The 13048-nt window shown below is 33.6% G+C and overlaps 2 protein-coding genes across 2 annotated transcripts; both read right to left on the bottom strand.

The window, feature by feature from the left end:
* Window positions 1-5121: 5121 nt before the first annotated feature.
* Window positions 5122-6472, bottom strand: LOC128127548 (uncharacterized). The gene is made up of 2 exons (XM_052766093.1): window positions 6298-6472; window positions 5122-5936 (listed from the first exon to the last, which is right to left on the bottom strand). Exons 1-2 carry the CDS (start codon window positions 6470-6472, stop codon window positions 5122-5124), a joined length of 990 nt encoding a protein of 329 aa, XP_052622053.1.
* Window positions 5169-8866, bottom strand: LOC111900563 (uncharacterized). Its single transcript, XM_052764948.1, has 4 exons — window positions 8584-8866; window positions 6853-8477; window positions 6298-6772; window positions 5169-5936 (listed from the first exon to the last, which is right to left on the bottom strand). Exons 1-3 carry the CDS (start codon window positions 8651-8653, stop codon window positions 6587-6589), a joined length of 1881 nt encoding a protein of 626 aa, XP_052620908.1. The 5' UTR covers window positions 8654-8866; the 3' UTR covers window positions 5169-5936; window positions 6298-6586.
* Window positions 8867-13048: the final 4182 nt, after the last annotated feature.

Here is a 13048-nt window from a genome sequence, read left to right as displayed (position 1 = left end):
GTGCCCAAGGAATGGTTTATGTGATAGATTATACTTGTTGTCAGTATGATACATGTATGTGCCTGGTAAGGAGGTGAGTGTGGGCGAAGTCCCGTATCTCACCAATAGCAGAGTGTGGATGGTGTTCCACATCTCATTAGCAGCAGAAACAGGGGCGAGGCCCAAGTTAGGGAAAGAGTGAGTGTGGGTTGGGCCCGTATCTCACTATCAATAGGAGCGTGGACGGGGTTCCATGACTCATCAGTAGCAGGACAAGGGCGAGGCCCAGGATAGGCGAGGCCTTAGGACAGGGTCCATTAGTATGTGTTTAGCTTATGTGTTATGATATGTTTATGTGCTATTATATGTTAGAGGGCGAGGCCCAGTGACAGGCGAGGCCTAAGTGAAACAGATTTGTATCCGAGCGGGGCTTGAAGCCAGACGAGGCCTGGAGCGGCGGGCCCGTTGTAGCGGGCGAGGCCCAGAATAGCGAGCGTGGCCCAGTATGTGTAGTATGTGGTTATGCATGGTATGTGGTAGGTTGGGGGAACTCACTAAGCTTCGTGCTTATGGTTTTCAGTTTTGGTTTCAAGTACTTCTGGTAGCGGAGGGAAGAGCTCGGGGTGATCGCATGACACACACCATAGATTAGTCAGCCTGGGATGTTTTACTCTGATAATGAACATGTGTTTTGGAAATTAATACTCTGATTATGTTATGGAGTGATAATTATGTTTTAAGTAATGTTTTATAAAAGAAATTTTTAGTCTTAAATTTTGGGACGTTACACCATTCCACACTCTCGGACTAGGGACAATTAACTATGTCTTAATCCATATTCTTGAATTAATAATAAATAACTATGTCTTATCCGTACTCTGGGACTAAGGACGAATGACTATGTCCTAATCCATACTCCCAAATTAGTGACAAATGACTATGCCCAATCCATACTCTCGGACTAGGGACGAATGACTATGTCTTAATCCATTCTCCCGGATTAATGACAAATGACTATGCCCAATCCATACTCTCAGACTAGAGACGAATGACTATGTCTTAATCCATACTCTCAGATTAATGACAAATGACTATGCCCAATCCATACTCTCGGACTAGGGACAATTAACTATGTCTTAATCCATACTCCCAGATTAATAACAAATAAATATGTCATATCAATACTCTTGGACTAAGGACGAATGAGTATGTCTTAATCCATACTCCCGGATTAATGACATATTTTAAAGCTCTATCCTTCGTGTATATCTCACTCGTACTCATAAGAATATACTACCCAATATTCCTCTTAATTAATTTAGCTTTACTTTGTATCCTAAATCATCATATATTATCATATATGCTCTTAACACGTATTTCAGGCAATAACAAATATTTCACACACATATATTTAATACTTTAATCAATACTTGTATTAAAATCATGTTCATGAAAGGGACTATGCACTCACACATAAACTCTGTAACAAATATTTAACTCTTTAACATATATTTCATACTTTAATTAATACTTGTATTAAAATCACGTTCATGAAAGGGACTATGCACTCACTTGTAGCGTGCTTTGATAGAATCTAACTAGAAACGGTCAGCGGTTCGTGATCGCCGGGCTCGAGACGCGGAACGACTTCAACAAACGAGAGAGAGAGAGAGGAAAGAGGTTTTAGTGTAAAGAGGCTTAGGATCGAAATGGCTATTTATAGGCTGATTTTTGGCCTCTCACACCGTGAGAATTCATTGCTCACGTCATGAGCCATGGATGTATCACATCGTAGTTTTTCCATTTGCGTTTATAGCTCTGAAAAGTGTCCGGACGACTTCTCACGTTATGAGAATGATATGCTCACGTCGTGAGCTTCCAAGAGTCATCCCATAGAATTCCTAGGTGTTTTCTAGGCTCGATTAGTGTCCATTTGACTCCTCACATCGTGAGAAATCTTGCTCACGTCATGAGTCCAGTCAGATTAGGGTTTTTGACACGTGTCATGTTCTTAGACAACCACATCGTCAGAAAGCCATAACTTTTGCATACGAGCTCCGTTTTTCACGTTCTTTATATCCACGCGAAGGTGGAGACGTATTATACAACTTTCATTTAGAACCATAAGGCTAAAAAGTACTCTATCGAAAACTCACTTTTTACGATTCCTGGTGTCATGCCGATTTTGTCGCGAAACTTTGACGGGTCATAACTACTTCGTTATAACTCGGATTTCGGCGTTCTTTATATGTACCGAAACCTTGTGACATATACTACAACTTAGTTAAGATTATTTATTCTAAATAATCCTCTATCAATAAGTCATTTTTGACGCTTATCGTCTCTAATTTGAGTCGGATCCTTATAACTCAAATTTGCTTCTTTGTATGTTTTGAGCTCGATTTAATACACACGAACATGAGAAGATCCTCAAAACATAACCCTATTTTTAAGTATACATAGATGATTTTGGATCAATGATGATTGTTTTTTTTAGAAGGGCAACATTATATTTACATATAAAAACAATACTAAATCAACGAAATTTGATTTTTTTTTTTCGCAATTTTAATGGTTTGCTACAACAAAGTTGAATATACAGTGACCATAATTTTGAATATTTTATTCTCCATCTTACTTGGGATTAACTTACAACAAAACTTAAATACAATAGATAAGAAAAGAAAATCGACAAAAATAGTCATTTTTATATGCCTTTTAACATAATAACCGCATTTTAAAAAAATTTACTTTGAATAACCATATATTTCCATGAGGCACTATAAAATTGTGGATTACATTGGGATTTTTTTTTATTTCCAAGATATTGTTTGGTGTGTCACAACTAGCTTATTTTTTGAGTTTTTATTATTTTTTTTAATTATTATATTTGACAAACCAAAAAGTAGCTGATAAGCTAGCTAATATAAGCTAACTTTTTGAAAAGCTATTTTGAATAAGTTTTCAGGAGTTTTTTCAAGATTTTCACAATATACCCTATTATAAAAAAAACATATAATTGTAAATGTCTTTTTATGCCATTTTATATCTTTCAGCTAGGTTTTACTAAACGTTATTTTTTGTCAGCTAGCATATATGGTAATAGCTAGCTTATCAGCCACCAACTAGTTTTTCAGCTAGTCTGTCAAACATAGTCTGATAGTCTAAAAATGATTTTTTGTATTGATCGTTAACATTTTGAAATTGACAAAAAAAAAATTATAAAATGGCAAATGTAAATGTGTAAATGTAATTTTCTTGTTCGTTTGAAGATTCTATGGCTCTAATATGAAATTTCGTTTCAACACATTTCGTTCCTAATGTCATCTTCTTGTATTTATTTTTGTTTTGAACACCAAAACTTTTTGATTTGTAATATGAGATTGGGAAGGCAGATGTGATAGATTATAAATAGTTTCAAGAAATGGTATTGTAGGAGACATTCCCTAGAAAAAAGTTATAAGTTAACCATTATTAGAATAATAAATCTGATAATCATCGTTACCGTAAAGATCACTATTAAATGTATTCTTATTGAAATCCTACACACCTTAAGAGAGTTCGGTATGGGTACATTAACATCTTTGGGAGGCTGATCTGGCCCTCCACAACATTGTCGCTCGTTGCCTCTCAACAGCAAAAAAAAAAAAAAAAAAAAAAAGTAAAAGTAAGAAAGGTCCACCATTTTTTTGTTGATGGACTTATCATATTTCTTTAAAAAAAAATAGTTTTTTTATGTATAAAGTGGTGTGGAATATTTCCTCAAAAAATAATGTGACTTTGGAGGATAATATGACATAATGTAACAAAAATAGATGGGATAACTTGTAGAGAAAATTACACGGTTGGTCTCTATGGTTTGCTCTTACTTGCACGCTTCGTCCCTGGAAAGAATTTTTAACTCGGACAATCCCTATAACTTTATTTCGTTACCCGCCTAGTCCTTCAGTTAACTTTCCGTCTTATTTGGGGTTAGGAACTACTCACGTGAGTGGCACGCTGGGGGCATTTTTGTCCTTTCAACCCTACAACGGACTTAAAACTACTTCTCCTTCCTTCTTTTCTCAATCGGTGCTTCCAGTTCTCCTCTTCTACTCCATTTCTTTTGCTCGTGAAGATTGAAGATCCACAAAATTGATTATGGTGAAATGCAAGTGTGGAGCTGTAGGGATCATACGAACTTCAGGAACAAAGAGAAATCTTGGTAGGCCTTTTTATGCATGCCCTTTACAGGTATTGAGTTATCAATTTTTTTGGTAATTTCTAGGATGAACCCTAGTTTGTGCTAATCGAGGGTATTGAAAACTTCAGGGACCAAGAAGTGGATTCATTTCGTGGGTAAATGAAGAAAAGCACACGTATGAGGCTGAAAGCCAAAATCTTGAGCTTGAAATCCATAATGAAGAACTTCAAATCCAAAATCGTGACCTTGAAATCCAGAATGAAGAACTTGAAATCCAAAATCGGAACCTTAAAATGTTGTTAATTGTCAGTTGGATTTTGTTTTTTGGGATAATTGTTTACAAGTTGTAGTATTAGGTATTTCAGTAATGGTTTTTGGTTGAAGATAATCTAATGAAAGGGTAATATTAGCATGTTTGTATTGCTGCATTTTAATGAAATGGTATATTTAGGTACAATTAATAGTTGCACTTTGTTGTCTTATAAAAGATTACAATGGATTATTACCATCTTGTATTGCTGGAATTGGGAGAGAAAGGGTATCTATTGGTACAATTAATAGATGCAATGCAACTGTAATCTTTTGGTATTTTTCATTTAACATATGACCAAAAACATGCCAAATGAAATGACCAAAAAACATGCCAAATGATCCATTATATAACATTAAATGAAATGACCAAACACATGCCAAATGAAAATGTCCAAAAACATGCCAAATGAAATGACCAAAAACATACCAATAATTGATCCATTAGATAACATTAAAACAAAAGCATTACATAAGAGTTTAACCAAAAACAAATGTCTAAGTACCAACTGCAATTGTTTTGGTGATACTAAACACAATACAGTTTAATCAAAATAAAAACATCACATGACATAATAGTTTAACCACAATACAAACATCACATTACATAATAGCTTAACCAAAATAAGAGCATCACATGATAAAAGAGTTTACAATGGATCCTTTTCTTTTCCTTTCTTCTTCTGTTTTCCTTTCTCATTCTCTTTTCCTTTATCCTTCTCTTTTCCTTTCTCATTCTTCTTTTTTCCCTTCTTCCCAACAGTTGGTAACTGCCCTTTGCAAGTCCTGGCATTGTGTCCTTTGTTGTTACATTTGGTACATGTAACAGTTTTTTGTGCTCTAGAAACTGTATTCCCTTTGATCATATCCTCTTTTTCTGTAGTTGACTTCCTTCGTTTCTTTTTTGGTCTTCCTATTGGGACACGGTGTTTTGGAGGCAACAAAGTAGTTGGACAAGGTGACTTAATCCACAATCTTCTACCATTTATTGGATCCACTTTGAAAGAGTACATGTTCCTCCAGGTTGATAACCAATAACATTCATGAACAAAGGTTTCTGGAATACCAATTGCACCATTATTTCTCCTCATGTCCCAAATTGCAGATACAACATGTTTGCATGGCATTCCAGTTATTTCCCACTTCTTGCATGAACACGTTCGTTGATTCACATTCACTACACACTGATCTTGCCAAGGTCCACTCACTTGGTACTTCCCATTTCCACAAAATGATGCTGTATACTCCTCTGCCTGATCTTTGATCTTTTGCAATAGCTTGGTAGCTGTTGGAGTCAAAGGGCCTGTTGCTTTGTCAATTTCTTTTTCAACATTCACAATCCTCTTCATGATGTACTCCCGGATGAACTCTAAGCAATTGATAATTGGTGTGTCACGTCCGTCTATTATTTTGCTATTAAAGCACTCGCATATGTTGTTTATCACAATATCAGAATGTGCTCTCCCTATTAATTAATAGAATACATGTATAATTGGTTAGCAAACATTAGAGTATTGTTATGAACTCACTTAATTTAATGAGTAACCACAACAAGAACACAATGTAAAGAACAGAATGCAAAAGAAAATAATTCTAGGTTAACAGAAAAGATCGATATCTCAATTCCTATCCCACTACCCTCTTATACTATCAGTCATAACAACTAAATAATATAAAATACCCATAATGCCCCTGTACCAACAAGATGCTCTTTATTTGATGATTACCCCAAACTAACCTTTCTCTAAAATAAGGTGACCAGAGTGGGTGCATAACAAGTATACAACAATAGTTATCATATATTATAATATATAACATGGTCAAACCTGTAAAATGAGAACGTGCCCAATGTTGAGGTGGTATTTGTTTAAGCCACTCATAACATTCTTGGTTTAATTTTCTAACTTCTTCCATTTCTTTTTCAAACTCTTGCACAGTATATGTTGTTGAACAATTCCAAAGCAGTTCTTTAAACTTATCCCCTCTCCAACGTGACCTCATATTTTCGTGTATGTGGCGAACACAATAACGGTGCTCTGCACAAGGAAACAAATCTGCGATGGCAGAACTTAAACCCTACAAGAAAGATACATTATGTCAATGATTTCTTTTCCTTTAGATATTAGTATTCAAAACACAAGAAAATAACCTTTTGCCTGTCTGATATAAATGTAAAATTGAATTTGAAGCCAACCCTAGGTCATCACCCAAGTGAGTTAAAAACCATGTCCAAGAGTTCAGTGTCTCAGCTTCAACCACAGCATATGCTAAAGGATATATTCCATTATTCCCATCTAAAGCCTGTGCAATACAATCCAATAAATAAAAGTAAAAAATAAATCAAAATATATGGTTCAACCACAACATAAGAGAAAATGTACCACAACAGATAAAATTTGACCATGGAAAGGTCCTTTCATGAAAGCCCCGTCTACCCCAAGAAAATCCCTCTTCCCTGCTGCAAATCCTTGCTTCAAAGCACCAAGGCACACGTACACGCGTCTGAAGGTTCTTGTCTCAACATCAGGATTTGGTTCACTTTCGACATCAAGCTTGATAGTGGTGTCTGGGTTTTGAGTCTGCACTTCTAACAAATAATCTTGTAAGATCTTGTACTGAGTGGCATAATCACCCCTGATAATTTTTAAGGCTGCTTCTCTTGCCCTAAAGGCTTTCATCTTAGAAATATCTACTTTGTAGATACGTTGAAGTTGTTCCCTTAAAGCCTTGACTGGAATTTTTGGGTTTGCTTCCACCAGTTGTAGAATTTGCTTTGAAAGAAACTTGTAATCACAAGCCCTAACCTTTCTTGTTTGAAGACATTTATGTTCACTAACATATGTTTTAACTGTCCAATCCTTGTCGCGTTTCCACTTACTGGCTAAAAGAACCCAAGGACACTTACCTTCTTCATTGACTACTTCTTGACCGGTCCCACCACCTAGGCTTGTTATGGTTCCCCTGCATACAACCCTTACTCTGTTTTTATCATTCTTCTCAAAATCCAACTCCCTTCTTGTATCTATTGCATGTTGGTTAACCATATCTTTAAACTCCTTTGACGAATTAAATTTCTGATATAAATAGAAAGGCTCACTGACTTGAGCATTTTCGTTCTCATGCGCCCTTCTAATAGCTTTAATCTTTTTGTTTCTTTCTCCTTCGATCCCATCATCCGATGAAGAGTCGGACAAGAAAAGTTCCATATCTATAACTTCAAGGTCTGCTTCATTCCCATCTTCTGTAACTACATGATTCTTTCTTTTAGAAGCACCTCCAATCCACTCAACATCTGGGTCAACATTCAAGTGGAATTCTCTCATGTCAACTTCAACATCATCAATGATATTGTCTTCGTCTAGAAGAAAGTCACCATCTTGACTCTCACTATCATCACCACTGTTGATCTCATCACCACTGCTATTATCATCACTACTATGTTCAATTTCAGTTTCCATGATGTTTGCATTATCACTTACCATGTCCACCTTGTCAATTGAAGGCTCATTTCTAGTAGGTGAAACAGGAGGGTTGTTTCTATTAGGCTCAAATGTCAACACATCATTAGGCTCAACTTGTGTATCATGCCATTCCAAAAACAATCTTTTTGGGGTACAATCAATCTCAACTATACGTACCTTAGATGGGTTTGGTGACATCGAGTATGTGTGTAATTTCGTTTGCCCGTGCTCTGTATACACCTCTATTAGCTTATGCTGGCCAACATATTTTGCTAAATGCCTTACATCATCATCTGAAGCTAAAGCAAACAAGCCAAAATCCAAATCGCACAGTGGCCTTCGAAAATGATAGTACATCTCCACATGTAGATTTTCATCGATATACCCAAGTTTCACCATCATGTCATCAATATCGTGAACACAGAAAGTCTCGATGTCTATTAAGTCAACGTAATGTCTCTTTCCGTTTACATACTTCCTTCCAGGAAAATCAGTAAACTTTCCACCATGGTTTAATAGCATGCAAAACATGGTCGGATGATCACCTATTAAGGAAATGCCCCAAAAATTTTGATTAACATTTGATTAGGGTTGTAGGATTTCACGAAGCAAATGCAAATAAAAACGAGATTAGGGACTAGGCGGACTTACCATATTGAAGACGAACTTCTGCTTCACTGATCATCCGTCCTCGTGCTTCACTTAAATTCCAAACCGGCATTGTTGATTATTTGGAAAAGCATACAAAGTTTTAGCTAGCGACTAGGGTTTTCGTTTGAGAGAAGAAAGGGAATTCGTCTGACAAGTGTGTGTTTGTGTGTGTTTTGGTTTGACGATGATCGGAATCGTAAAACCATCGGTCTGTATTCTAAATGGCGCTAATATATTGTAGGGTTGAAAGGACAAAAATGCCCCCAGCGTGCCACTCACGTGAGTAGTTCCTAACCCTAAATAAGACGGAAAGTTAACTGAAGGACTAGGCGGGTAACGAAATAAAGTTATAGGGATTGTCCGAGTTAAAAATTCTTTCCAGGGACGAAGCGTGCAAGTAAGAGCAAACCATAGGGACCAACCGTGTAATTTTCTCTAACTTGTACCCACCAGCCTAATATGCTTCCAAAGGCTCCTGGATGTAGGTTTAAATCATGAATCAACATCAACAAAATCTGATGATCATTTCTTGATTCATCACTCTTATAGAGATGTTCATTGTAAGCAATATGTGTACCTTTTCCGTACAAAAATACATAATTCCCACTTTCTTTTCTCATGTTTTTTACTATACGTACATAGTCACAATAATAAAGAATAACTCACATATTTGATTGTTTCGAGCACCATATCATTTTGTATCGGACCGGTTTCCTTCAGCTGATTATTCATAGCCTAACGATTTACGGTTAAAATAAAATATCAATATGTAGCCACTGGGTTAATCATATCATTAACAATCTTACTGGAAAAATGATTAACAACAAACATCACCATATTTAGAGGCAAGCTAGCAACACTTACAAAATTCCTGACATCAACGTCATCAGTTTTCTACATAAACATTATTAAACAATGGTTGTTCTAGGACTTTGTAAAGATAAACAAAAGACAAATCTTAACTTGGAAGCTACCAAGTTAACCAACCTATACAAATTGGTATCAAAAGTCAATTTCACACCATACTTTATATAATCTGAGTTATATGCTACATCACATTACTAAAAAAAACTAGTTAAATGAACTCCATTTTGAACAAAATAATTATGTATCTAAAGTGCTTGAGATAAATGGTTAAAATCTTAAATGTAGTTTGCCAATACTTAGAAAATCCGGATTTATGGCTACGATGAGTGACGTTCAGATAAATGAAGTCTGAAATATATGGATCATATTAATTAAAATGTTAACTTTTAGAAATACCTATATTACATTTCAACATATTAAAATGTGAGCTTTTAGAAATATTTATGTTACATCTTTATAGTCTTATGAAATTTTGAAACAAAATTGATCTAGTTCGAAATGTAATTTTTAGGGATTTAGTATTTGTTTTAGTGTATATAAAAAAGTTTGAGTTTTTTACTCTACTTATCCATAATCACATGGTCATTTTTATCAATATCCCTAAAAAATATCGACCATCATTAATCATTTTTTGCATTACATTTAAACATCCCTTGTAAACAACCTAAATTAAGATAGTTATTCTCTCCGTTTAATCGAACAAAATATTTACTTTTCTAGGTTGTAAAATTTTTTTAAACAATTTTCTTCCTCAAATATTTAATATGAATCCATATATTTGCAACCGTTACAACATATTAGTAAAATTTGATTGTGATGTACTCTTTAATTGTGATACACTGATGTATGTACGTATGTATGAGTTTTTAAAAACTTATTATATTAAGAATATTTTAATTTTTAAGGATGGTATTTGGGATTTTTTATTTGAAGTGTTTATTTTTTTATTACTGTTTGACATCAATAATAAGAAATTTTAAATGTTTGAACATGAATATTTCATAAACACTTATTAACTTAAATAATGAGTTTTGGTAAATTACTTTCTTAATTATTGACTTATTTAAAGAGTTTTTTTATAAGTATCTTCTAATTATACATATAAGCATCATTTATCAAACACTAAAAAATTAACTTATTATGTTTTGGAATTGGATAAGCTAAATTAAATGTTTTTTTTTTAAAACTTCGTTTTGATACCGGATAAAATTATAAGCATTTTTACTAGAAATTATAAGTTGTTTTAAATAATCAATCCCAAACATCCCTATAAGTAGGGGTGTTATTCAATTGGTTTTTTCGAGTTTCAGTTTAATCGGTTCAGTTTTATCGTTTTTTTACATCGTAAAACTAAGTATAACCAAACCAAATAATGTTCGGTTTAATCAGTTTTAGTTAATTCGGTTTTGGTTTGGTTTACCAATTAAACCGAATAAAAATTTGCATGTAAAAATAAATATTAAACTATAAGAAAAAAGACTTACTAAATTTTTACTAAATGAAAAAATACACTAATATATAACATATTATATTCAATCTCTGATGACATGTTGTTTTGAATTGTTGATGTACCTATATAAGTTGTAGAGACGATTTATATATATCTTTAGCCACATATGAAGATGAAAAAAATAATAAAATGTTAATTAACATTTGACTAATTAGTTGTTGCATTTTCATAGAATATATAAACGATTACAATTTTATAATTGCTAATAATTAAATAACGAGTTATGGAAAAAAATTTCAGTAGTTAATCTATCAATTTCATTATTAATTTATAGATATAAACTATAAAAATATATATTAATCAAATAGTTTATTCGTCTTAATCAAAATAATGAAAATCTCTCTTCCTAATAAAAACTTCTCTAAAATGCCACTTGTCCCTATTATAAACACTAACATTCCGCGTGTCGTTTTTTCCCATATTCTTAGAAAATTATTCCCGCCCAAACCAATACCTATTATTCCCGTTCATTCAAGAATTTAACCAGCTTATTTGCCTAATTTTTCTCCCAATTCAGTTTCCTTTTATCCTAAAAGCATATTCAAATCGATGTTGATCCAAATCTCATAAAATTAGGAACAAATCTTATGCAATTTTAAATCTTCTCGGCTTGATATATTCGTTGATTCCTTTACGGCTTCTGTATCTACAATTTTACAACTGGAATTGATTTTCTTCATCGCCTTCTACAGAAAATGATTTCATTTGTGGTGGGTCAATTTTCATCTTACTTTCCAATTATAAGATAACCCTTTTTTCACTATTATTGTCGCTTATGGTTTCTTTTTCAGAAATCATCAATTGAATATCGGCTAATACCACCGTTGTTCCCATTCTCTCACATTCATCTCTGTTCTCCATCTTAAATTAACGTTGACACCATCGAATTCTAGGGATTTTATTGACGAAATGTTGATTTGGAATAGTGAAATGGTACATCAGATTCTGGGGATTTTATGTAACGGTATTAAGTGTTTTATTGCTTGAACAGTTGATTACGAGTAAATTGCTTAAAAATATTTATGATTCCATTTAACTCTCTCTCTCTCTCTCTCTCTCTCTCTCTCTTTCTCTCTCTTTCTCTCTTATCTCTCTCTCTCTCTCTTTTGAGGATGAATGTGTCACTTGATTACGGTATTAAGTTTATTTATTTATTATTAATTTTTTTTATATTTTGCAGTTAATCATCGAATTTGTAGGTTGTTATCTGTGTGTAAAATCGGATGCAGATCATGTCTAAAGAAAAATGACTAAAATCCGGTGTGTCAATGTACAAAATTGATGCAGTTAATCATATTCTTTATCCAGATTTGTGGAGCAAAAGGTAAAACATTTGATGACATCAATATTATTTATCTTTGTTTCATTAACAACCCATCCTACTTTTTAAAATTATATAACTTTGTTTCATCTAATTTTCTGCTATTCAGACCAGGTAAAACAATTTCTGCAGGCAATTACCTATTGTCACATCATTTGGTAAGTGGATTTTACTATATAAGGTCGGTTGACATTTCTATGTCAGGTTGGATGACACCATTAGGTAACATTATGTTTTTTGGTCTCCAAGTTGATGATGTTGAAGCTATTGATGAATGTAGTTTCAATCTTTCTTTTCTTTTAATGAATATGTTACTTTTATACAATTCTAATACTTGAGTACTATCTGTTTATTTCTTTTTTAAAGTATGTTTAAATTGACAAGTATATGGATTGGAGAGGACATAGATAATGAGTTGGATAGGTCTGGAAAAAGTAGTAGTAAGTGTTTCAAATCCCGGAATAAGAGTGGATGATGCAGAGATCGAGGAGAATGAAGATTATGCAATTGATATAGTCACAGGGCACAGTAGATGGCAAAGGTTTTCTTTCTTTCTTTCTTTTTTATTTTTTTTATTTTTATTTTTATTTTTATTTTTTTGCTTCCAAAGGAATTGGAATTCAATATCCTATTCCATACCATCTTTGGTTACTAATTGCTATGACCTTTTACATCCATACCCTATTCTTCATGAAAATCCTGGTAAATCAACTCATCAAACTTTACCCCATAAATAACCCAATTATAAGGGCATTTATGTCTTTTTT

Source organism: Lactuca sativa, chromosome 1 (genome assembly GCF_002870075.4).
Source record: "Lactuca sativa cultivar Salinas chromosome 1, Lsat_Salinas_v11, whole genome shotgun sequence".
NCBI classification, from domain to species: domain Eukaryota; kingdom Viridiplantae; phylum Streptophyta; class Magnoliopsida; order Asterales; family Asteraceae; genus Lactuca; species Lactuca sativa.
This window is presented reverse-complemented; position numbering and strand designations above follow the sequence as displayed.

What these genes read in the sequence shown, in the direction of transcription:
- LOC128127548 (XM_052766093.1), bottom strand. Translation starts at nt 6,472, where the DNA reads ATGAGGTCACGTTGGAGAGGGGATAAGTTTAAAGAACTGCTTTGGAAT. An exon ending in GGCACGTTCTCATTTTACAG is followed by an intron (nt 5,937 to 6,297) that starts GTTTGACCATGT and finishes ATTAATTAATAG; the next exon opens with GGAGAGCACATTCTGATATT.
- LOC111900563 (XM_052764948.1), bottom strand. Translation starts at nt 8,653, where the DNA reads ATGCCGGTTTGGAATTTAAGTGAAGCACGAGGACGGATGATCAGTGAA. An exon ending in AGAAGTTCGTCTTCAATATG is followed by an intron (nt 8,478 to 8,583) that starts GTAAGTCCGCCT and finishes TTTCCTTAATAG; the next exon opens with GTGATCATCCGACCATGTTT. An exon ending in GTCAAATTTTATCTGTTGTG is followed by an intron (nt 6,773 to 6,852) that starts GTACATTTTCTC and finishes TGTATTGCACAG; the next exon opens with GCTTTAGATGGGAATAATGG.